Below are 26155 nucleotides of genomic sequence, written 5' to 3' on the forward strand. Positions count from 1 at the left end.
GGATGCTAAAAGTGACTAGACATTTGCTTAGTTTGAGCTAATAAAACGTTATTATTTCTGCAAAAAACGCTCATCCAAAGAGCAGAAACAAAAAGAAGCACCACAGAAAGGCTTTATTTATTTATTTATTTAACATCTTTATTGGAGTATAATTGCTTTACAATGGTGTGTTAGTTTCTGCTGTATAACAAATTGAATCAGCCATAATGTGTAAGAAGGTTCCCTTTTCTCCACACCCTCACCAGCATTTATTGTTTGTAGATTTTTGATGACGGCCATTCTGACCAGTGCAAGGTGATACCTCATTGTAGTGTTAATTTGCATTTCTCTAATGATTAGTGATGTTCAGCATCTTTTCATCTGTTTATTGTCAATCTGTATATCTTCTCTGGAGAAATATCTATTTAGATCTTCTGACCATTTTTTAATTTGGTTGTTTGTGTTTTTGATTTGAGCTGCATGAGCTGCTTGTATATTTTGGATATTAATCCTTTGTCCATTGCTTCGTTTGCAAATATTTTCTTCCATTCTGAGGGTTGTCTTTTCGTCTTATGGTGTCCTTTGCTGTGCAAGAGCTTTTAAGTTTCATTAGGTCCCATTTGTTTTTGTTTCTATTTCCATTTCTCTAGGAGGTGGGTCAAAAAGGATCTTGCTGTGATTTATGTCATAGAGTGTTCTGCCTATGTTTTCCTCTAGAGTTTTACAGTGTCTGCCCTTACATTTAGGTCTTTAATCCATATTGAGTTTTTTTTTGTGTGTATGGTGTTGGGGAATGTTCTAATTTCATTCTTTTCCATGTAGCTGTCCAGTTTACCCAGCACCACTTATTGAAGAGGCTGACTTTTCTCCATTGTATATTCTTGCCTCCTTTATCAAAGATAAGGTGACCATATGTGCATGGGTTTTTCTCTGGGCTTTCTATCCTGTTCCATTGATCTATATTTCTGTTTTTGTGCCAGTACCATACTGTCTTGATTACTGTAGCTTTGTAGTATAGTCTGAAGTCAGGGAGCCTGATTCCTCCAGCTCCTTTTTTCGTTCTCAAGATTGCTTTGGCTATTCGGAGTCTTTTGTGTTTCCATACAAATTGCAAAATTTTTTGTTCTAGTTCTGTGAAAAATGTCATTGGTAGTTTGATAGGTATTGCACTGAATCTGTAGACTGCTTTGGGTAGTATAATCATTTTCACAATGTTTATTCTTCCAATCCAAGAACATGGTATATCTCTCCATCTGTCTGTACCATCTTTAATTTCTTTCATCAGTGTCTTACAGTTTTCTGCATACAGCTCTTTTGTCTCCTTAGGTAGATTTATTCCTAGGTATTTTATTCTTCTTGTTGCAATGGTAAATGGGAGTGTTTCCTTAATTTCTCTTTCAGATTTTTCATCATTGAAAAATGATGAATGTGTATAGGACTGCAAGAGATTTCTGTGCATTAATTTTGTATCCTGCTACTTTACCAAACTCATTGATTAGCTCCAGTAGTTTTCTGGTAACCTCTTTAGGATTCTCTATGTATAGTATCATGTCATCTTCAAACAGTGACAGCTTTACTTCTTGTTTTCTGATTTAGATTCCATTTATTTCTTTTTCTTCTCTGATTGCTGTGGCTAAAACTTCCAAAAGTATGTTGAATACTAGTGGTGAGAGTGCACAACCTTGTCTTGTTCATGATCTTAGAGGAAATGGTTTCAGTTTTTCACCATTGAAATGATGTTGGCTATGGGTCTGTCATATATGACCTTTATTATGTTGAGGTAAGTTCCCTCTATGCCTACTTTCTGGGGGGTTTTATCATAAATGGGTGTTGAATTTTGTCAAAAGCTTTTTCCGCATCTATTGAGATGATCATATGGTTTTTCTCCTTCAATTTGCTAATATGGTTTATCACGTTGATTGATTTGCGTATATTGAAGAAACCTTGCATTCCTGGGATAAACCCCACTTGATCATGGTTTATGATCCTTTTAATGTGCTGTTGGATTCTGTTGCTAGTATTCTATTGAGGATTTTTGCATCTATGTTCATCAGTGACATTGGCCTATAGTTTTCTTTCTTTGTGGCATCTTTGTCTGGTTTTGGTATCAGGGTGGTAGTGGCCTCATAGAATGAGTTTGGGAGTGTTTCTCCCTCTGCTATATCTTGGAACACTTTGAGAAGGATAAGTGTTAGCTCTTCTCTAAATATTTGATAGAATTTACCTGTGAAGCCATCTGGTCCTGGGTTTTTGTTTGTTGGAAGATTTTTAATCACAGTCTCAATTTCAGTGCTTGTGATAAGAAAGGTTTTAAACCAGTGAGGAGTGAAGAAAATTTGGTTTTGGATCAACCATCCCTCAGCATGATAGTTACTTGTGCTTTCTTTATATTTATTCTATATGAAGGGGAAGGCTTTAGGCATTAAAAACAAAGCAGGTGCACAGGCAGAGAACAAATGACAATGAGCAATAATGTCAATGTTTAAAGACCAAGCTTTAGTTTTTAACCAAACAGAACAAGCTATGCATTCTAAGAGAAGCCATTCTATTTAAGGAAGGGGTACACAATTTACTATGCAAGGACACCAGCCTGCTCATCCTTGAGCCTCCCTTTCAGCCAAGGTCAGAGAAGGAAAACCAACCTAGACGGACATCAGCTTAGCAGTGACACAGTGATGATGCATGTTCCATTACCTGTCGGGGCCTTGGTGTCCGCCTCCCTGCTCTCCTGGTCCCCCTTCTGGGCCCAGACGTGTACTGTGTACTCCACGCCCGGCCTCAGGCCAGTCAGGACGGTGCTGCTCTTCTCCTTCCCCACTGGAATCTCCCCGGAGTCTCCGTCAGCAGACGTGTAGCGCACCAGGTACCTGTCAATCACGGCCTGCACTGGGTCCCAGGAGACGGTGGCCGTGTTCTCTGTCACCCCGTTGGTCACCAGGTTTTGCGGGCTGTCAATTTCTTTAAGAGAGATGAAGGAGTGTATCATTTGCCAACTCTGTAATTCGTGAAAGGCCAGCACACAAACAACCAAAATGATGACCTCAACAAATTTCAGAGTCTGTTATATGCCAATGGTTTGGATAACTTAAGGGTTTAATTAAACAAGTGGTCTGAAATTTCCAAGAATGAGCTATTTGCATTCAGACGAAGCCAATATTCAGTCTCAACTCTATAAACTTTTTCCACAAGTTGCCTTTGGATAAAAAGAATTCATCTTCATATATAAATTTCTCCTTTACCCTGGGTTTACAGAATATACTGTTTTAGTTCCTGGCTCCTTGTACCTGAAAGCAATTATATTTCAATAAATCTGTGCATCCTCTCTAGTATTTTCTTTTGGAAGAAAAATATCCCAGAAGTAGGACCTGTCAGTTCTTTCCATATAAAACATTATGTCTGAGGCCAGAGAAATGGGAGACTTTTAAAGTGAAGGTATTTGAGGTCTAGGCTGATAAAAATAATCCTACTTGTAGGGATTTTCTGTCTGGGTTTCTAGGCAGTTAAACTGGGTTGAAACGTGGGCTACACTATTTCCTGGTTGCTAACTTTGGACAAACTGTATAGCTTAAGTCTTGGTCTCCTCATCGCTACAAAGAAGGAACTATCAGTAACTGCTTCTGGGTTATGGTGAATAGTACCTGAGATATTACACAGTAAGTGCTGAAATATGAGCTCTTTATTATTACTAATGTCACCTGAGGTATGAAATATCACTTTCTCCTCAAAAATATAAACTCTTAAAAAGTCAAAAAAACAAGGAATTGGGTGCAATGATTAGCCTGCCCTTATGATCGTGTTTCAAAAACCACCTCCTTGAAAAACTGAGCTTTCTGTGATAGCAGCTGCATTTCAAACCTGTGCACCACCACTTGCCAGCTCGGCCAGGCCAGCTCAGTGGGATACACAGCCAAGGGAGGCCTTGCTAGAAGGAGCACAGGACACCTGACATGAAAGACACACAGACAGCTGACATGAAAGGACAAACAATTTACCCTGGGATTCTATGCTGGCTTCAACGCCCCAGCCTCATCTTTCCCTACTGCACTCCCTCACAGACCTACCCACCATAAACACCACTAAAGATGACATTATTAACATAAATGCATATTAAGACATGACAGAAAACCAACCTGTCATATTCCCACACCTTTAGGTCTCTGCATATGCTGCTCCCACTGCTAACAGCCGCACATCCTTCTAGATTCCGTTCAGGGGTCACCTATTCCTATAGGCTGCCATGACCCCTCTAATCCCCACTTTTTTTCAGGTTCCCAAACTTCCAGGGTTATTTGTTTGCTCTGGAACATAACTCACTGCACTTTGTCTTTTTCACTTGTCTCCTCAGGATTGTGAATGCCATATGAGCACAAACTGTGCTTTTACCTTTGTACCCCCAGAGCCTAGCCCTGTGCCTGACATCCCCAGCAATACCACACCCCAGTGGCTCCCCATGATCTGGGGTGCTTTACTTGCACCATGCCCACCTGAGAAAGGGGAAGCCTCTTCTCTATTCCAGCTTCCACTGTCTTAAAAAGGTTGACCCACATGCTCTTTCTTTTCATAGCACTCAAAATCCTAGTGAATGGAGGGCCGTGTGTAATATAAACCAGGAGCTGGTAATCTAGAGCTCATGGGTCAAATCTGACCCACTGCCTATTTTTATAAATCAAGTTTTATTGGAACACAGTCATGCTAGTTCATTTCCATACTGTCTATGGCTGTTTTCTCATTTCAATGGCAGAGTTGAGCGGTTGCAACAGAGACTTTATGGTCCCCAAAGCTGAAAATATTTACTATCTGGCCTTTTACAGAAGGTTTCCTGACCTCGACTTTAAACAAACTAGGTCTCACCATCCTTACTGTCAATTTCTCCTTCCCCTGGAGGAGACAAGGCCCATCTGGCCCCAGTAGGCTATGCAACACAAAGTGCTTCAAGGCCAAATGCAGATTAACATTTCTGTGCACTGAATGTTTGTGTCCCCCCACAAAAGTTTATATGTTGAAGCCCTAACCTCCAATTTGATGGTATTTGGAGGTGGAACCTTTGGGAGGTAATTAGGTTTAGAAGAGGTCATGAGGATGGGGGCCCCCATGATGGGATTAGTGCCTTCCTAAGAAGAAGAGGAGACCAGAACTTCCTCTCTCCACCATGTAAGGAAGAAGGTGGCCATCTGTAAGCCAAGAAGAGAGCTCTCACCAATAAATGAACCAACTGGCACCCAGATCATGGGACGTTCCAGGCTCCAGAACTGCTGGAAATAAATTTCTGTTATTTAAGCCACCCAGTCTATGGTATTTTGCTATAGCAGCCCGAACAGACTAAGACACATTTTAAGAAATAAGCATGACTATCATTTATGTAGCACTCTCTATGTCAGGCCTTACATGAATTAACTCATGTAACCCTCACACTAACCCAGTGATGTAGACATTCATATGTCCCATTTTACAGACAAGAATCTGAGGAACAGAGGCAAAGCAACTTGCCCCAAATCACTCAGCTAGTAAATGGTAGAGCTGAGATTAAAACTTGGACAGTCAAGCTTCTGAAACCATATTCCTAACCAATTATCAGCTTCTCTGAGAGTCTCTACACTAAGTGTCCACAAAAAAGGCCAATCAATAAGTGAATTGTTTTCTATGATTCCTGTCAAGTGTTTGGAACTTCAAGTGGACTCCAGGATTAGGCTTCTCTGAACTCAGGGACAGTGCCAGAGGAGGTTTTAAGCAGAAGGAATATCTGGGATACACCCCCATGCAGCCTCAGGACACCCACAGGCCCCAGCTGAGCAGAACAACTGGAAGGAGTAAGGGAGCCCTCACACTTTCTGAAAGCTTCAAGTCAGAATTGGTACATTTGGTAAATGTTGACTCAGGAGGCAAACCATTTCCATGGTCTGAAAGAGAGCTCCAGATTATATGCAACATGCCTGTACAGTCACTGCAAACTGAGATGAGCATTCAAATTCACTGTCAGCCCAATGTTTTGAGTTTTAATGTCCAAAAATGAAAATTAGAAAGTGTTCCTCTACTCCAAGGGAGTTGCATATGGAATTCCAACCCAAATAAGTATGACCTTCTGTATCAAATAAAAAGGATGGTCTCTTTTGCTTGAGGTTAAAAAGGAAAAAATTCATAATTATGAAATTTGAAATTGCCTTTGCAATCCCCCACCCACACACCTGCAAACGAAAAAGTTGATGCTAGGTGGGCATCAGCCTCCTGACTCAAAAATCAACCTTCTCCTTGCCATGAGGAAACTTGTTTCTTTAGAGACGGGAGAGAGTAAGAATGAGTGAAGACTCCCATCCTTCTGTTACCTGTGAGGGCCTTGGTGTCGGCCTTCTTGCTCTCCTGGTTGCCCCTCTCAGCCCACACGTAGACTTTGTACACCTCTCCCGGCTTCAGGCCTGTCAGGACGGTGCTGCTCTGCTCCCTGTACACAGCTGTGTCCTTCGTCTCCCCATCAGTGGAGATGTAGCGCACCACATACTTATCAATGACAGCCTGGACTGGGTTCCAGGAGACCACCGCTGTGTCTTCTGTCACTCGATCAGTGACCAAATTGGTTGGGCTATCAATCTCTTCATAAAAATATATGAGAAAGAAAAAGTAGAGAAGGCATCTGGCTGGTCAAGATCACAAATGTTTCAAGATCGAGTGCATCTGGGTGACCTGGTTCCATAGTCTATGCAATGCAAGAGGCCCTCTCCATCATCTGTGACAGGTAGACAACTGGCCTCTGCTTGAACCCTAAGCTGAGAAAGGTCTTACTGATGGACTTCCATTTTATAATCAATGAGCACATTAGAGAAAACTCCTCCAAGTGTGGCCACTTAAAGTAGTACTCCTTCGAGTATGTCTACCCTTGGTGGGCATATAGAATACACCTAATTCCTCTTCCTGGAGACCATCCAGCAAGTATTCAAGAACAATTCTCATTCTCCTTCCTAATTCTCCTTTAATCAAACAGCTTTACCTCACTAATTTATGCACTTATAAGTTAAAAAGTATTATATTATATTACATTATAAACTTATATTATCAACTTCCAACTTATAAAAACAATTATATCATGTCATACTATATTATATTATAAATTTATATTATCAACTTCCCAACTTCCAACTTAGAGTTTCTAGACCTAGTTATTACATCTAAACATGCTCTTGTCTTTCCCTTTTCAGAGAAAAATTCCCAAAACTTAGCTCATTCATTCAACAATTCACTGAGCATCCATCCCATGCCATGGCCATGTAATGGCACTCAGGAATCACCAATTAACAAAATAGTCAGAAATCCCTGCTCATGCAGACTTTATATTCTAGAAGCACCAACCCAGAACAAAATGCCCTCCATGTCCCAGACACTTTACCCCCCAATAACATAGCCTCATCCCACAGTCTCAGAAAAATCCCTAAGTTTTTCATACTTGTCCCAGTTACCCCAGGGGCTCTCAACCTTTGCCAACATTGGACACCTACTAAGTACCACCACCAGAGGGTCTACTTCAGCATGTCTGAAATACGCCCTGACATCTCTATTTTAAAAACAAGTAGGCAAAACTCTACAGGTTATTCTGATGTACCTCAGATGTTGAGAACCTTCACATTAAGCTACATCTCCCCCATTTTTTGCATATAATACATGTCCTGGATCCACCAATTATCCTTGTTATATTTTATCTTATGGATTCCATTTATAATTTAGTCTTTCATCCAACATGGCCACTTTCCTTTCCAGCTACTTATCATTTGCAAACCATCTGAGTGCATCCATCAAGGTCACTAATAAAGATGCTTGCCCTGAGAACTCTACTTACAAGTAGATCGGGATCTTTTTGGTTAAAGACACACACACAAAAAAAAAAAAAAAAAAAAAAAAAAAAAAAAAGATGCTTGCCCTGAGAACCCTACTTACAAGTAGATCGGGATCCTTTTGGTTAAAGACACACAAAAAATCTCTTACTCTCAGAAACCTAAGCATTTTTCTTCTTCCCCATCCTGTTGTAGTTCTCTTGGCCAAGAGTTTTCCAGCAGAGATGTTACAACTTTACATAGCTACATTCTTTAACATCAGCTACAATGCACCTTTCTTAAGCACAGTGGCCATGTTTTACTTGTGTGCAAGGAAATGAAATACATTCCATCACCAGAGACAGTGCATATTTTATTTAATAAATCAACTGCCATCTACTGACCACATATTAAGTGCCAGGTGCTTTTCATACGTTACTTTAGCAGACTTCATAGCAACAACATAAGGCATTTATCAGATTCTCCATGTACTAATTGGGGAAATTAATAACGGTTACCATTTTTAGATCACTAATTATATGCAAGACTCAGAGAGATTAGATAATTTGCCCAAGGTCACACAGATAGTAAATGGTAGTCCCTGACTCATTCTTTAAACAATCACTGAGTGCCTACTTGGAGCTGGGGACTCAGCAGTGTTATGAGTTGTGTCCCCCACCTTTTGCAGAGGTATATCTAAGTGCTAAACCGAAGTACATCAACATGTGACCTCATTTAGAAATAGGGTCTTTCTAGAGATAATCAAGTTAAAATGAGGTCATTAGGGTGGGCCTGATCCAATATGACTGCTGTGCTTATAAAAGGGGGAAATTTGGACACAGAGACAGACACATACAAGGAAAGACAAGACAAAGACACGCAGGAAAAAGACAGTCATGTGATTGCAGCGCTTCATCTACGAGTCAAAGAACGCAAGGACTGCCAACGAACACCAGAGGCTGGAAGAGACAAAGAAGGAACACCTTGAGCTGTCAGAGACAGCGTGGCCCTGCTGACACCTTGATTTCAGACGTCTAGCCTCTATAACCGTGAGACACTCAATTTCTGTTTTAAGCCACCCAGTTTTTGGTACTTGGTTATAGCAGCCCTAGGAAACTAATATAAGCAATGAAGAGAATAAAGACTCCCTACCAGGGAGCTTACATTCTCCTGGAAGAGCCAGACAATAAACAAGTGGGGATAGTATTGGGAAGCCCAATAGGGTAAGGTAAAGGAATTAGAAAGTGAGGAACAGAAGATATTTGTGATTTTAGAAGGAAGGTCAGCGAGAAGGTAACAGCTGAGCAAAGACTGAAATGAAATGAGGCATTGGGCCACATGCAATCTGGGCAACCTCATTCCAGGCAGAGGGAGCAGCAAGTTCAAAGACCCTGCTCCACGTATTTGGGGAACAGCAGGAGGCCAGTGCATCCGGACAGAGTAAGTGAGGAGGTCGAGTGGCTGGAGGTGAGGCCAATGAGGTGAAGAGGCAAACAGATGCCTTTGAAAGTCATTGTAACAACTTGGCTTTTGCACTGAATGAGATGAGAAGCTTCTGGGGGGTTTTCACAGGAGAATGACATGATCTGACTTGTTTTATAAAAGGACCCCTCTGGCTGCTGCAGAGAGTACAGACTATTGCAGGTCAAGAGTGGAGGTCACCTAGGAAGCTGCTACAACAGTTTATGTATGAGATGACAGGAACGTGGACAACTGTGGCAGACGAAAGTGGGTTGGGGAGATTTCAAAGACAGAGCTGCCAGAATCTGCTCACGAATTTGATGTGGGCTATAATGACTTGTTGGTTTGGGTCTTTAGCAATTTGCAGAAAGGAGTGACCATTTACAGAGATGGGGAGATCTGAGGGAGGGCAGGGTTTGCAGTAGAAGCTAGGGAGAGGAATGGGACCAAGGGTTTACTTTTGGACATATTAACTGGTAGAGCCAAGATTTGAACCCAGTCCTATCTACCAAAGACTACACATTTCCACCTTATACCACTATAGGCTAAGCGGCACTACCATCGGCCTCTTCTTATGGAACTACGACTACTACTAAGAACGATAATACTAAACTACAGATAAAATAGATAAAGTATGACCTGAAAATTTCTTGCAACCTGAAACCCAGAAGCACTAGTGGATTGGAACTTGGAGTGGAAACTAGAAAGAGGAAATGGTCCCAGACTGTTGCCTCTGGGAGACAGGGTCTGGGCATACCTCATACCCATTTGGTAGAGTGGGCCTCTTGGGATGAAAGGGCAGTGCAGTCAGAACACAGACACCGACAGGGCCATGTCCTGGGCCTCTGGGGGCTCGAGTAGGCTCTAAGAGGATGCTCAGGAAAAGGTGTACACAGCGGGGGAGAGGACCCCCACCTCATCCCATTGCCCCTTTCTGTGCATAGCATGATTCTGCATGTGACAGGGAGGTAATGAAGAGAGCCTCCAACGGTGATATGTCAACAGGGGGAAGTTGGTGCGAAATCGGGAGTGGGGACATTTGGACTGGAAAAGTGAAGATGGGGAACACCCAGAGAGTCCTGCCTCTTGAAGTCCCTGGCCCTCATCCTCTCCCACATCTGTACAACCCGCAGTCCCAGAAGTGCCTCCCACCACCACTCCCTGCCCCAGATCAGTGCGTGCCACCACGGCTGCCAGGACCCTCAGCCCAGGTCCATGGCTTTGAAGGGTCAGGGCTGCCTGTGTGTGCAGCCCTCTCAAGATCCATCACATCCAGCTGGGTGGATGGAGGAAATATTATGTTATTATTATGAGGTTTGATAGAGTAATGTATGAAAAGCTCCTGGCACATAGTATGTGGTCAATCAACGGCAGTTGGTTTTTTAGACACATTAGAGTTTTGTAGGTTATTTGCAAAAAGTAAGCTTATGTAACACACCTTTTCTTAGAGATAAAAAGCACATAGGAATGAACGTGAGATGAGGGGCTACCTCTGGGGATTACACAATTTAGCTCTGTGGCAGCCACTATAATGCTCTAACATCTAGGAAAGCAGAGATCAGAAAGATGAGAGAATGACCCTCAAAGGAGAAACTGAATGTTGTCTTTCCATCACTTTCTATGGATTGAGGCCAGTCCATCCCACTTGGCTGAACAGGGATAAGCTGCCACCAGTGATTATGGGAACCAATTCAGGAGAGTATAGATTTCTGACACAAGGCCTGATTTCTGACACACAGCCCTGAAGCTCCTTCCCCCGCCAACAGTCCCAGAAACCCCAGGAATGGAGGAGAACCAGGAAAAGACATCTTGGCTATGAAGAGTGAGAAGGTAGGAAGGAAAAATAGAATCACACCATGTCAGGGTTACAGAGACCAAGCCCAGAGAGGAGATGGGACTTCTCCAAACCCATAAAGCCAGTGAGAGGCTGGGCCAGCCTGGAACTCAGGACTCCCTGCCCCTTTTCTCTCAACTCCCTAACAACAACAACAACTTAAGTCAGTAGGCGGCTCTTCAAAGAGCTGCTCTTTTTTTGATAAATTTCAGGATGGGAATCAGACGCCAAGATACAGATGTAGAAGGAAAGCCTCAGTGATACTGTGACCCCGCACAATACGCCACATCATTGGAAGAAGCCAGCTTAGCAGGACCAAAACCTCCCTCTCTGCCAAGAAGAGAGGAACAAAGCCGTGGAACAAAGCCTTCCAGTAGCTGCAGCAGCTGGCCAAATCCTACAGGAGTCCCAGCGGCAGCCTCAACTGGGAGACAGGCCCTGCCACCCCAGCCCCAACTTCCTCCTCAGGCTGCAACTTCCCACCTGCTGGACACCAGCTGCCCTGGTGGGACCTTTCTCAGGACCACTGAGGTTAGGGAGATTTAAAACAAGATTTAAGAGGCTTGATAGGTAGGATTCACTTTTGAGTGCACGTATTGGAATAAAAGTAAGTCCCATGTCAGGGATTTAATTTACAAAACTGAGGATACAGAAAAGGCTAATTAAGAGCTCTAGACACATCAGGAAAGATCATTCCACTTTATAACAGGATTCACCACAGGATTGGGTAGGGCACGGCTGTCCTCAGTCTATGCTGGCAATCCCAACAGCACGGGTCCACACTCCAACCCATGGCCACAGGCATTAGGGACAGCCTTCTCCATTCACAACGGCCACTTGTGAGTCACCCAGGTGGCGTAGTGGAAAATGGAACAACCAATGTCTGAAATCCATGAGGATATTATGGGTTTGGAGGCAGAGATGGGGGACAGGGCCTATACTACTGGTTTGAAGGTGAGTTCACGGAAGAGGTGCCTCTGGACTACAGTAGCTATGCTTTCTCAGGTCTCCTCTACTGCTTTTCATTGTGGCAATAAAATTATTCAAAAGGCACCATTTGTAGAGAATGTACGCAAAGAGATCAACCCACCTTCCTGCTATCCTCTAGCTTTGCTTCTGGAAAGCGAACCTAAATTCAAATGCCATTCACTAGTTCACTCTGAATCTCCTAAACTTTGCAGGCTTCAATTTTCTCACCTGTGAAACGGGAATAATAATGCTTACAATGCTTTTAGAAGGACCGAATATAATGTTTATGAAACCCCACGGTACCTAGAACACACAAATGCTAGAGATCCTCATTGTTTTTCAGCTATTGGGTGTATGTGTGGGGAGGCTGTGAGAGACAGGAGTTCTGAGTGTTGACAGGAGCTCATCTTGAAACATGAAGGAGTTTGAGAAGGAACGTTTTGGGGGCTGGGCCATTTCAAAATGAACCATTGTGTTTGGGAAGGAATAAAAAGCGAAAAGGATAATAAGAGTTGCCAAAACTTCTATTTCCTAACATAGTCTAAGGGGAAAAGTTCTGAGAAAATTGTTAAGCGAATATGCTAGGCTCTATGCTCTGCTGTGCGTGGGAGCGTGGGAGATTATAACAAAGCAAGCGGTCCTTTGTTTTAGACTTACCATGGAAAGGCATGACTTACAGACATGATTAAAAAATCATAATCATAAAAAAAATAAGAGAAGGGACTTGAAACGCATTTAGTCCAACCTTTCATTTTACAGATGGAGAAATGAAGAAAAAAGGGATAGCATCACCTCTTAGTTAGGGGCCTGCCTCTCTTGTCATTTGATGTGAAGTGGCTGTGACAGTCTGATGGAGGAGTTCAGGGACATTTCTCCCTGGAGACACTGGCCTGGCCGGTGCTTGCTTCTCCGGAAACTGATCCGTTTCTAAAGCCTTGCCTTTCTAGAAGTGCCTTTCAGTGCACTTTGAGTACGTTAACAGGGTGAGCACTTCCAATCGACACTTTCACTTTCATGGTATTAGTTCCACTGAGTGACTCGTTAAATGGAAAATACCTGAACTGTGCCATTTCCTCCCTGCACATGCTTATGCCATTCTTATATTCCAGTGTTTCTCCATCTCACGGAATGCAGAACACCTGGAGAAAAGAGAGATTCTTTTTTTTTCCCCCTTACATTAATTGTCTAGCCAGGTTTGAGAGTGCTTCCTGACCTTAGAAATTATTGTGTCTTTTATTTTCAGGTTGGTAAGACACATAACACAAATTTATTTGCAATCCAATAAAATATCCCATCCTGCTTTTAGAATAGTATTGACAATAAAAAAACATTTCTTGAGTGCTCAACTTCTAGTTGGCATAATATGCTTGAAAGGTTAACTAGCAATTCAAGGCCATATGTAATTAAATGCTCTAGAAATTCAAAGGCAAAGATGGCTGCCATTTAATATTGTCCGAGAAGGCCTCAGTGGAGCAGCTAACGCTGGAGATGACCCAGAAGGATGAGTGATATTACTGCTGTGAGCCCCCTAAGGGCAGGGACCAGAGCTCATCATCTTTGGAAGTATCTAAAGGGCTTGTGTCTCTAGGACCCAATGGTACTCTGCAATTAATGTTTGTTGAACTGAATTAATTGATAGCTAGAGATAACAATGGAGAATTTCCTAGGCAGGGGTAACAACATGACCAAACCCACGAGGTAGAGATAAGCCTTCTGTGTTAGGGAGCCCCAAGAACAGTCCAGCTGCAGGAAGGCTTCCTGTTGGGAAGTTTTGAGAACAATGGCCCAGGTTGGAGGGGTCCACAGAGGCCAAGATAAAAGAAGTCTATGTTATCCAAAGACAATGAGGACTCACAGAATTTTTTTTTTTTTTTTTAGTTAGGGAGTAAAAAGTATGAAAATTAACCAGAAATAATGGACAGAGAAGTAAAAGTAGGTGGCATTTTAGTTTTGGGTCCACCAAAGTGGACATCCTGGGTTCAAATCCCAGCCCTATCATTTCCTGGCTGGGCGACCTTGAGCTTAATTTCTCCAAGCCTCAGTTGTCTTATATGTGACTTGGAAATAATAATAGGACCTACCACACAGGATTATGATGAGAACTAAATGAGATAATTTATGAGAAGTGCTTAGTGGTATAATGCCTTGTGCATGGTAGGCTCTCAATTAATTCACAGCTAAAGAGAAAGGCACTAGAAGCAAGGAAGGACTTGCCATTTTCTAATACACCAACGTGTTTCACTAGTTCACCATTCATGCAGGCTGCACAGTCTATACTGTATGGTTGAAAATTAAAGTATCTTTTATAATTGCCCAACTCTATAACTCTTTCACACTCCAGATATGCAACCTATCTGGCAGCTGAAATAGTGAATTCAATTCTTGTACCATCTCACCCTTATTCTCACCACCCTAACCAGCTACTGCCAGGACTGAACTGAAAAGAACTACGAAACTTTTCAAGGAAGTCTCAAAACTCAAAGATCCCTTCTTTGCCAGCTCCAAGGATTAGCCTCTAGTGGGTGACTGTAGGCTCTAGATCACCACCTCCCGACTCGACTTGGCAGGAGCACAGGGTGACCACAGGAGGCTCACAATTCAATACAGGCTCAAGCACTGCCTAAAAACTAAAACTTACATAGGGTATCTTGCATATATAACTACAAGGATTTCAAATTCTTTTCTGATTAATAAATTACAAACTTACTGTCACATGTTACTCATTTATAGCAACGTTGGTCATTGTATATTTTCTCAATCTGCAGATGCTAAATCTCTTGCTACTCCCATGTGAAAGTCTTTAATATCTTTTGACATTTTAAAGCAAACTCCCTGAGTGTGTTTGCCATGAAAACACCACAGGAATGACAAGAAAAAAATTATAAATCACCTGTCTTAAGTAATGTGGAGCTGTGTGCCTAGGTCCAAGATAATAAATGCCTTAAAAAAAAACCCAGTGATTGAAGCTATTAAAATAAGCAGAAAGGTGCTGGAAATGGCCTTTCCCCTTGACTCCAGGATCCTGGAAGAGATTTTCAACGGCAAAACATATTTGAAATAGAAGAAGTTTGCTTCCCCTACTCCTGCCCCCCAAAAGATGTCAGTACACAAAGAGACAGGCTGTCTCTACACACAGATCCCAGAGTTTTTATCCAAAGAGGAGTCAGCCAAGAAAATATCAGAATACAAACATGAGATGCATTCATAGTGCCTCCCCGTTGTTCTTACCTGTCCTGCCATTCAGGAGAATCGGCTTGCCCTCGAGGTCTCCCCTCATGGGGACGACTGTGATCTTATATTCTGTCCCGGGCTGCAGACCTAGAAACAAGCAGCCAGTGCTGGGTGTGAGTACAGGCTCCAGACCCTCGAGCCCCAGCACTGCTCTTCCCCAGGATTTCTCCTGTGAGGGTGTGGAGAGGGCTAAGCTTCTCTCCTCAAGACTATAATCTACCTAAGGCAGCTAAAGAGCTGCAGGACCAGTGGAATACAAGGCATCACTGCGGAGCTTATCAGTCATGAAGCGCGGGCCAGAGAGGATGAGATGAAGTTAATGGAGTTCCAGCCCCTTCCTTGGACCACTGAGACCTTATTTCCCAATTGTATTTACAGCCCAAATGTTTTTCTGCTCCCGACAATCCTTTTCCCTCAAAAGTTTCTTTCCTCCCCATTGTAATAATTAGCTTAATTTTCCCCTCTTTATTTTCTTTGCTTTAATTTGCCCTTTCTTTTTCTTTTTTCTTTATCTTTGTTTGTTGTTTCTCTGTAGCGGCAACTTGAATGACTGTTCCTCATGACACAAATATTCAGACTCTGGTGGTGAACTGCGGGCAAACAGCAGCATGTATGAGGCACACACGTGATTTGCCACCGCACAAAACATTGAGAACTGCAAGATGACCTCTCAAGACAGAACGCAGGGAGTAGATGGCAGGACAAGGCCCCAGAGGAGGACTCACCGTGGAGCTAAAAAGCCTCAGGGCCCCTCACCTGCACCAGCCCCTTCCAAGGCCATGTGCTGAATTGGGTTTCCGTGCTTGTGTATTACTTTCCTTAAAGAGGACACTGAAAATTGTACAAACTTCAGGTGTCACAAAACATTACCCAGCCCTACGTGGCCCCATTCTGTTTGCAGCCGCCTGATTTCCAGCTCTGCCAGAGTTAGCTCCGTCACCTGGCATAGGAGCGCCCTACCCCAGGCCGCCTAGCTCAACTCCTTCCACATATGGCACTGAACAAACCAACCTCAGTCAACCAATTTCTCTCTCTCTCTCTCTCTCTCTCTCTCTCTCTCTCTCTCTCTCACACACACACACACACACACAGTTCTTCCAAAAGGAATGTCTGTGTCCCACCCTGAGACACAGACAGGGGCTTCCAGAGGGTTAACTGACTTGGGAGAACATTTCGGATGTGTAATCTGTTACCCAGGTGCTCCAAGCTTCCAGAGGCAGTGCTGGAATGCTGGAGCAGAGACCTCGGGCCCCCAGAGTGGGCTCACCTCTGGGAGTTCCCGGGTCAGTGTTCAGGTGATTCCCAAGGCCCCAGGATCTTCTGTGCACACCTGAGCGCTACAGATGCTGGTCCCCTCTGCACACACTGTCCCCGCCTCAGCATCCACCAGCAAACATCTCACATCCCCAGTGTTGGCTCTTACCCGTGATGTCATATTGGCTCTTGGGGTCACTGCTCTTGGGCACGGTGACCTCGGCCACCTCTTGCCCTGTCAGGGGGCCATACTGCAGCTTGTAGTATTCCACCTTGGTCGGGGGGTTCTCCCACTCCACGTGGAGGGAGTTCTCAGTCTCATCCGTCACCCAGGCAGTGCCAAGCACAGCAAGATCTAGGGCAGGGGCCAGGGAGGGCAAGAGAAAGCAATGAACAGCAGGGGCCCGCAGGTCTGTAGCAAGACACTGGCTACCAGGTCAGCTCCCTTTCTTGACACACTGAAAGCTGGCTTCAGCCCCAGGACACAGTCCTTAGAAGGTGTCCCAGAACTACCGAAGTAGCAAATAATTGTTGGTTTTTACTTTGTCCATGGAGGATAGACTGTCCTTCAGGAAAGCCTCTCCCCCATCCCACCCCATCAGATGCCATGCAGTCCGCCCTGTCCACGCTGCTGTGGCCAAGTCCTGAACCTCGCCTCCTAGGCCAGCCAGCCAACCCACTTGGCCAGGGTTCACACAGCTCTGAACTAAACACTCACCCTTTAGCTGCAGAGCCCCTGCCCACAGAGACTCAACCTCAGGATGAGAAGCTCAAGGCCCCTCCAGGTAGAGTTTGGGAAATGCATTTCCAATTTTCTGGAGTATAACACTGGTAATACAACCAGCTCTTTCCTCAGTCTCCCAAATCACAGCTCCTTCCCTTCTCTCAAATTCTCCTATAAGGATTAAACACAGGCAAAGCTATAAAGTAGGAGAATTTTAAGTTGGTCCTTCTGAGCATTCTTCCTGCACCTTCTACCAAATTTTAGCACCTCCACCAGGTACCCGGTGTCCTCAGCTGCCCCACCGGTCCATCCTGTGAAGGAAGAGAGTTACTGTGTACATTTATTCATAGTAAAGTACTTTTTTAAAGAGAGTGCAGTGCTTTATTTCATTTTATTTGTACTTTGGCCACGCTGAGCCAAACCCAGGCCTCTGCAATCCCAACCACTAGACGACCAGGGAACTCCCATAGTAAAGTATTAATGGCTAAATGTTCACCCCTCCACTCAGAAAAAGATGAAGATATAATCCTTATTACAAAGGAATGGATCGCTGATGTGGCTCTGTGGGAAGAACCGTTGGGTGGTGTTGAAGAGGGGTCTGGGGTCTCTGGGAATACTTTGAGTTCCAATGTCCATATCCCAGGCCAATGTCACCTGGCCTGAAGTTTGTAACAGGAAAGACAAGCCCCCAGACTTTCAGCCTCGCCCCTTCCTCACCTCCAGTGCCTTGGTGCTGAAGGTGTTCCCACCAGACTCACTGACCCCTTGTCAAGGACGTAGGACAGAGAATTTGTGCATCAGTCAAGGGGTGAACTCTACGCTTTCAAGGTCCCATGGCTCTGAATGTTTCTGATTCCCTCTGTTATGGATAAAGAAGCTCACGGAGCGTTTCCTCTGAAGCACTCCTGCCCAAACTCTGCCTTCTACCTGCCCGCCTCCAGGTTGTTCCCTCAAAGATGGGAATTCCTTGAGGGAACAGGTCAAGAGGCGAGTAATGAAAGTGACTCAAGGATTACAGAAGGGGCCCTACGTGGCTCACAAGTGAAAAAGCAGGATCTTAATGAAAATGTTCAAGATGATTATGGGGATAAGTGTCTCTCTGGCTGAGGCTCCCCCGAGGAGCAAACCAGAATGGGTTTCACTTGAATCAGATTAGAAAGACAACTTCACAGTCACAGGATTTTACAAGTCCCTAGAGCAAGAAGCCTAGAGGGGTTGCTAAGACTTTCAGAACAGGTGTCTCGGCTCTTCATTGAGAGGCTGTGAGCACCGTCCTGTCTAAATGCAGAGGCAGCCACAGACAAAAATGGGGAAAGAGGGCTTCCCTGGTGGCGCAGTGGTTGAGAGTCCGCCTGCCAATGCAGGGGACACGGGTTCGTGCCCTGGTCCGGGAAGATCCCAGATGCCGCAGAGCGGCTGGGCCCGTGAGCTGTGGCCGCTGAGCCTGCGCGTCCAGAGCCTGTGCTCCACAACGGGAGAGGCCACAACAGTGAGAGGCCTGTGTACCGCAAAAAAAAAAAAATGGGGAAAGAGAAAAGGAGCCCGACAGCTGGGAGCTGGCCTGGCTCTCACAGGTGGGCCTTAGTGCTCTCCTGTTGAACATAAACAATTCCACAGGACATCAACAGCAGACAAGGTGCTCTGTGGCCATGCCAAATTAAGACCAAACGAGACGATTCCAAGATCACATCTGCACCCAGGCAAAACATGAACGAAACATTGTCCAACTCACAGAAGTGACTAAACATCCTCCCTCCTGACTGGTATGAGTGACTGTTCCTTTTTTACCAATGACAGCTTTAGCCTCCATCTAGTCTGCCCTCTTTCTGCATAAGATTCACTAAGATACCAATCAAAGGATTACCCCCAGTTCCTGACAGCATGCAATCCAAAGCAAATCCCTGCTTCCTTAACTCTTTCCGCAAATCCCCTAATACAAGCCCAACTTCTACACCAGTCCCCTCTTACACTGTCTTACTGAGACACCCATGGTCCCCCATGGTGTGTGTGCTCCGATGCTGCAACCATCAATAAACCCAACTTGTTCAACTACAGGGGTGCCCTGAGGGGTCTTTGGCTGGAGGGCGTTGACAAAGGCAATCACAAATTGCCCTCCCAGGCATGACAAGTCCTTCGTGGCTCTTTCCAACACTGAGCTATCCCTACCCTATTCTACCCTTACCACCAAAAAGGACAGGCAGTCTGATGATTCTCCAAAGACACTGCATGTCAAAGGCCCATCCACCTGGATGTCCCTGGATTTTCCTCAAGAGTTGAGGGCAGGATGGAGACAGCTCATTTTTATTAGCATCTAGGACTGTGCCTGGCACATAGTAAATGTTCAATAAAGTATGCTGAGAAAAGGAATGAATCCGAATCACTCAAACAACTAGGTTTCTCCAAACCCTTGAAGATCTAGGCTGCCTCAAGTACTTCCATGAGAAAATAAGAATTTCTAAAGAATAAGCAATGATGCTTGTCCTTCCAAGCATTTTGATAGCATTTAGTGGTGCCCTGGAGACTCCATCCCTCCAGATCCATCCTCCTTCCTGCTCTGTACCCCAGATTATGACCTCTATGAAATGCATTAGCCTGGTTCCCTGGACCTCTGGTTTCTGGTCATGTTCAGCCATTGAGAGTCACCAGAAGAGGGCAACTGATCTCCTCACTCCCTCCTGGTGGGGACACAGCAGACTGCCTGCATCCCTCTACCATCAGGCAGCCCTCTCCTAAAGTCCTTTCTGGGTCTCAGTACAAACTTCCATCCCCTGCCCCTTCAGACTGGGGTGGATCCCCACTGATGCTAGCCCTAGAGTGTTTCATCCTCCAAACCCTACCTATACCTCTATAAATAACCTCTTCATTAAACCTCCTTCAGCTACCCTGTTTGTACCCTCTCTTTTCTGCTGAGATGAATCTAATTTATACAGGTGACTTCAGCAGACCCCCATCCATACCACCTTTATCTTGCTGAATGGTCACAGTGGCTCAGTGAGGGCCTACGGAGGCAGGTGTACTCCAAGGCTGCTTGTATGTGGGTGCAGGGCAATCAGACCTCACTAATCTCAGGGATGGAGAAGATGCTGTGAGCCGCAAACCAGCAGGCTCCATCACTGGCTTGGAGGACCCAATAATCATGGAGGAAAGAGAGAGGAACAAGAATGGAGACTTTTCTTCAGAACCTAGGATTGCAGCAGCTATGTTTTCCAAACCCCAAATCAGGGCAATGGCCTGGGGTAGTAGAAGGGTACTTGTGGGGACAATGGAAGAAAATGCTTAAAACAGAGCCTCTACTGGGAGACCTGGGGCATCTGGCTGCTTCCTCACCTGTGGTGGCAAGTAGATGCTGTGGGCTGCTGGAAATCTCTTTCTTCACGTTGCGCAGGGTGACTATGTACTTGGTTCCAGGCAGCAAGCCAAGGATCTCATAGCTGTGCTGCTCCTTGGGCACTTGGATCTGCTTGACAGAGAGCTCCTTCCCCAGGGGGTAGTAGCTGAGGAGGTAGTGGTCCACCTGGCTGGAGGGCTCCCAGCTCACCAGCAGGGAATCCTCTGTGTTTTTGAGCAGCTGCAGACCCTGGGGGGCGACCACTGCACACAGAACAGGAACAAGCATGCAGACGGTAAGGAAAGAAGGGTGGGAATCCACAGCCCATATGTATTCATTGAGCACCTACTTTATACTTAACACTATGACGGTGGGTGTGGAGGATACAGAGCCTGTGTAAGTCACCATTGTGGACCCCCAAAAGTTATTATCTGGTTAGGAGTTAATACTGACCCCCTATGTTGCCAGAGCTGCTCCAAGTCTTTGTTCAAAACCCTCCAACCTCCACGTTTAGCAGGAGTTAACACAAATCGTTAAATTAAATGGTCCAGGGATGAGAAAGGAAGCTACAAACAAACAAACAAAAAAGATGGAAGCAGCTGGGACCAAGATGGTGAACCTGACCTCTGACAGACCCTGAGTTTCACTCTACACTTATTTTACTACGTTAGCATATTAAATGACACACCTACCAGCAGCCATGACTGGGACTTTAAGGACCAAACAAGGATGAAAACAGAGTGGCTCCCCACTCCCTTGAAAAAGCACTGCTCCTTCTCAGGTAGACTAAAGCATATGCCTCCCCACCATTAGCCTCACTCCTACTCCCTTTGTCTTTACTCATTAGGATTAAATCTCTCTTGCCAGGTGTGCGAGATGGTGATCTGTGAACTTAGTTCCCATTTCTCCATTCTTTGGCCACTGAGCAAAGCTTGTGCTTTGTGGATTTCAGCTCAAGTTTTGTTACTGGCTGCTAGAGCCAGAACCCTCCCCTAACCAGGCAGAGAGCCTCAGCAGGGCTAGGGCCGGAGCAGGGGCCATAAGACTTCATTCAGTAACACCTAACACAGGCACACACCATCAGGTAAGACTATGGTTCTCAAACCAGCAGTATCAGCATGGAACTTGTTAGAAATGCAAGTTCTCAGGCCGTCCCTCAGACCTGCTGAACCAGAACCTGCGGGAGGGGCCCAGGAATCTGTGTTTTAACAGGCCCTCCAGGGGATTCTGATGCAGGCGAAAGGTTGGGGGGGGGGGTGCCCTTCTTAGGACAAAAGGTAATTAATGGTTAAACGGTGCCGTGGGGACCGCCAGGGCAAGTTAAGAAGAGAGGCGGGCCAAGGCGCATCTCTGCTCTCACCCTGGGCGCAGTCGAGGCCTGTGAAGCCCTCCTCGCAGTAGCACTCGCCCGCGTCGCAGAAGCCTTGGCCGCTGCAGTCGCCGGGGCAGCGCCGCTCGCTGCAGTCCTCAGACATGAAGTCCTCGTGGCACTGACAGACGCCGCGCACGCACACGCCGTGCCCGCTGCAGTTCTCTGCGCAGGCGGGGTAGGCGCAGTCGGCCCCCACGTAGGGCTGCTCGCACAGGCAGCGGCCGTCCACGCAGCGCCCGTGACCGCTGCATGCGCCGGGGCAGGCGGGCCGCTCGCAGTCGGCGCCCTCCCAGCCCTGCACACAGTGGCAGCTGCAGGTGTCCGGGGAGAAGGTCCCGTGGCCGCTGCAGTGGTGACTCAGACCTGCCCGAGAGAGGAAAACAGTCAGCTGGGACTTGAGGGCTTGTGAGCGGGGAATCTCCTTCCCTGGGGCCCCTAAGAGCAGGCTGGTGATTTCAGGGTCCTGCACGGCTCTTTCTGTGGAGGAGGGTAGGGCCTATGGGGAAGACAAGGAGTCTGCCTTTTCCAACCTAGGCCAGAGGAGGACCTGCGCAATCTATTGATATATTTTATGCCTGAATAGCCACAGGGACCACATTTGCCTTTCCCTTTTCATCCCGAGCGCTCCTTTGACTTCTCTTGGTTCCTTCCCCTGTGAAAGGTGCTGATTGTTTAGTACCTTTCTATGAAGCCGCCTTAAATGCTCCAACCTGGATGTCAGCGGGCCAGCTTACACTAAGGGACAGGGCTCCTGGGCCAGGCATCAGAGCTCCAGGCTGAGTGAGAGCTTGCCTTGGTTGGAGGGGGCTGGACCTAGCAAGGCTGGGTCCTTGGGAAATGATCCCAAAGTGAAGCCTGGAAAAGTGGACCTGCAGAAGCTATCAAATAGCCCAGTCTCATTATGCGGGTGGCAGACGGGAGGGAGAAGGATTAACCAGGCTCCCCTCTCTAACCCCAGACAGCAAGAGGCAATTGGAGGGCGGGCCAGTCAGCCCTGTCTCTTCACCAGCCCCAGCTCCTGTCTCAGAACACCCTCTTTCCTTCCTAAAAACTTTAGACATCGAGGTCCCTCAGGGGCAGTTCCATGCTGTTTTATTCATGACAGCATCCTCCGTGCCTAGTTCTGTGTCTGGCTTATGAGAGGTGCTCTTAACGGTAGCGATTTCTTCAGGCCTTAAAATATATGCCAAAGTATTACTGGTTAGTATCATCTGGATCAGCCTGGCCGTTTATGCTGAAAAACAAATGTGGTGATGGGGGGACTCACTATTTGTAAAATCAAATTGTAGTACTAGGGGCTCCCCTGGTGGCGCAGTGGTTGAGAGTCCGCCTGCTGATGCAGGGGACATGGGTTCGTGCCCTGGTCCGGGAAGATCCCACATGCTGCGGAGCTGCTGGGCCCGTGAGCCATGGCCGCTGAGCCTGCGCGTCTGGAGCCTGTGCTCCGCAACGGGAGAGGTCCCAACAGTGAGAGGCCCGCATACCGCAAAAAAAAAAAAATAATTGTAGTGCTTTATTACTGATAAAAGAGTTCATGATTTTCTGCCTAATGGCCGGGAATCTTCTGTACATCATCCATAGTTCTCAGAACTAGACTAGCTGATAGAATTCTCCTCAATGGACAGTTGAGGAAACTTAAGGAATTTGCCCAAAGTCACACAGCTAAAGAATGGCAGAACTGGGATTTGTACCCAATCCTGTCTAGCTCCAAGGCCATTGAGCTTTCCTCTCTAACCCGTTGCTTTCCCTTACAATAGAGACTGGATCCCCAGGTAAAACTGCACCCAAAAGCGTTCTCATCCGGAAGCACTGACCCAAGAGTCCAGACTCACTTTAAGGGTTGCTGGTCCCTCCCTGCTCAGGCTTGAAGGTAACCCCTGGAAGCTAAGCGCCAATGGTGGCACCCCCTAGAGAAAACCCAGAGTGAGAGGCGGGGTGCTCATGAGGCTGGCGGAACACATGAAGGTGCTCATTCAGTGTTTGTTGAATGGATACCAGGTGGTGAGCTCACCAGCAGCTCCCGGGCAGCAGCGCTGGGCACTACACCGCTCCTTCACCTCCGCTATCTCTTCCTCCAGCTTCTTCACCCGAGCCAGGAGGTCCTGGATGCTGCGTGCTAACTCGCAGTCCTTCTGGGGCGTCTGCAGGCGGATGTTGTGCCTGAAGATGATGTTCTGTTCCTCAGCCTCCCCTGGGGCCAGGAGTGAGGCTCCATCATCACGGAGGGGCTGGGGGTCAGCCTCCACCTGGACCAGGGCGGACTTGGGCACATCAATCTTGTAGGTGTGGCTGACGGTGACCTGTTGCTCCTTCTCGCTGCAGCCGGTAGACTCGAGAGCGGACGGGGCTGAGGCCACCAAGAGCACAGAGCCAAACAGGAGCCCCAGGGGGAAGCAGAACATCCCCTGGAGACCCATCCTAGGAGTGACGGGGAGCAGATGCTCCAGGAGGCCTGCATCCAGAAAAACATGCAAAAGCAAGCCATGGAGATTAGCTGATGGAAATTGGCCTTTTTAACAGATTCTAAGAGTCCACAGGAAGCTGAGAAACCAGAAGAGAGATTGCCTCCTAGATTATTTTTTGTTCCTTCTTCACACATTGCACATTCTTGCCTCCTGTCTTTGCTGACACTGTTCCTACTCCCTCGAGGCCCTCCTTTTCATTTCTAATTCTGTATTTCACCTGCACTTCAGTAATAACAAGAACAACGTCTTGTAGTCAGGGCATACTGTGTGCCAGGCTTTGCTCACCCTAATCCCTGATCTATACATTGACACTAATACCACCCCCACAGTAACAACACCAACAATTATAGCTGCACATAGAGCACAAGCTGTGTGCCAGGCACTATCCTAAATGTTCTACATTTATAAGTTCATTCAATCGTCACAACAACCCTTCATGGAATATACTGTTACCCCCATTTTAGAGATAGGGAAACTGAGGCACAGCTACCTCAAATGACTTGCCCGCAGGCACACGGCCGAGAGTGGCAGATTTTGAACCCAGGAAATCTGGCTCCAGAGTCTGTTCTGGTCACGATAACATCATACTGCCTCACACAGATGAGGAGGCAAAGGCTCAAGGGATAGAGCATGTTGACCTGGGTACCATGGTAGGAAAGGGCAGAGCCTGTACTCGGTCCCCGGACCAGTGTGCTGCTCACCACCTCTGCCCACAAGCCAGCAAAGGAAGAGAATTTCTAATAAAAATACCTTCTGCACGAAGTCTTCTCTCACACCCCCTGCCTCACCCCAGCTGGAAACTAGCTCTCCTTCTGCTAAGCGTTCAGAAAAATGTATCGGTCCCTCTGTGCATCTCTTGGCGGTTATTCTTGTGTTGTAATCACTCTTGTATGCAGCTCGTGTCCATGCGAGGCTGTAAGCCTCGTAAGGATAGGACCCAAGGCCAATTCCTCTCGGGGACCTCCCAAGGCAGGAGCACAGAAGCGCATGTGCTGAGGGGTTCAGTCAGCCTCCACTCCTCCAGCGCTTAGATGGTTAGTAAGTCAGACCACCCGGACCAGAGCTGGCTGTTAGGTTCTGCCACCTCTACCGCCAGCAGGAGGTGAGGGCCTCCAGCACCATCAGTGTGTAAGAGGACCCCTCTCCCCTGGTGCCCCTGACCCCCCTCTGGGACGGCACATTCTTGACCACTAACAAACCGAGTCAGGGCAGACCACAGGGACTGGGTTTGTGCCTCGCATTGACTTACAGGCACTCAGTCACCAGGACATCTCTCAGTCAGGCTGTCATCCAGAAACCAATCTCAGAGCTGCCTCTTGACAATGGACTTCTGTGACCAACTCGAGACTCGTAAGCATTTGGACCAGAGATTGAAGAAGTCAGGAAGCCTAGTCCTTTCCTGGTGTCCCATGCAAGCCCGGGCTCTCCTTCCCCATTGTGCAAGGCAACTGCGACGTACTGAAAGGGCGAATCGACAGGTCCTAGGTGTCTAGCCTTGCGAAGACTACCTTATCCTAAGCTTTAGTCTCCTCAGCCGTAAAGTGGGAATGACAGTGCCTGCTTGACTGCGTTGTATGTGGAAAGCACTTAGCGCCATGCCAAGCACATAGTAAGGGCCCAATAAATGTTTTGAGGTTTGTTTGGTTTTTAATCAACTACTGAGTATGACTTCCTTTTCTCTGTTATCTTTTTTTTATTGGGAAGGGTGATATCAATATTGAAAAGAATATACAACATAAATT

At 46.2% G+C, this 26155-nt stretch overlaps 1 protein-coding gene across 1 annotated transcript in view; it reads right to left on the reverse strand.

Moving 5' to 3' along the window:
- Positions 1-24365, reverse strand: part of TNN (tenascin N) — a 50904-nt gene extending 26539 nt beyond the window's left edge. Inside the window, exons 1-7 of the mRNA XM_024758826.1 lie at positions 23960-24365; positions 21937-22311; positions 20576-20839; positions 16694-16879; positions 15268-15357; positions 6300-6563; positions 2674-2937 (exon numbers count right to left, since the gene is read on the reverse strand). Of these exons, the coding sequence (XP_024614594.1) occupies positions 2674-2937; positions 6300-6563; positions 15268-15357; positions 16694-16879; positions 20576-20839; positions 21937-22311; positions 23960-24365 (1849 nt within the window). The remainder of the gene's footprint in view (positions 1-2673; positions 2938-6299; positions 6564-15267; positions 15358-16693; positions 16880-20575; positions 20840-21936; positions 22312-23959) is intronic.
- Between the last annotated feature and the right edge of the window lie 1790 nt (positions 24366-26155).

Source organism: Neophocaena asiaeorientalis, unplaced genomic scaffold (assembly GCF_003031525.2).
Source record: "Neophocaena asiaeorientalis asiaeorientalis breed wild unplaced genomic scaffold, Neophocaena_asiaeorientalis_V1.1 scaffold182, whole genome shotgun sequence".
In the NCBI taxonomy this organism is placed as follows: Eukaryota; Metazoa; Chordata; class Mammalia; order Artiodactyla; family Phocoenidae; genus Neophocaena; species Neophocaena asiaeorientalis.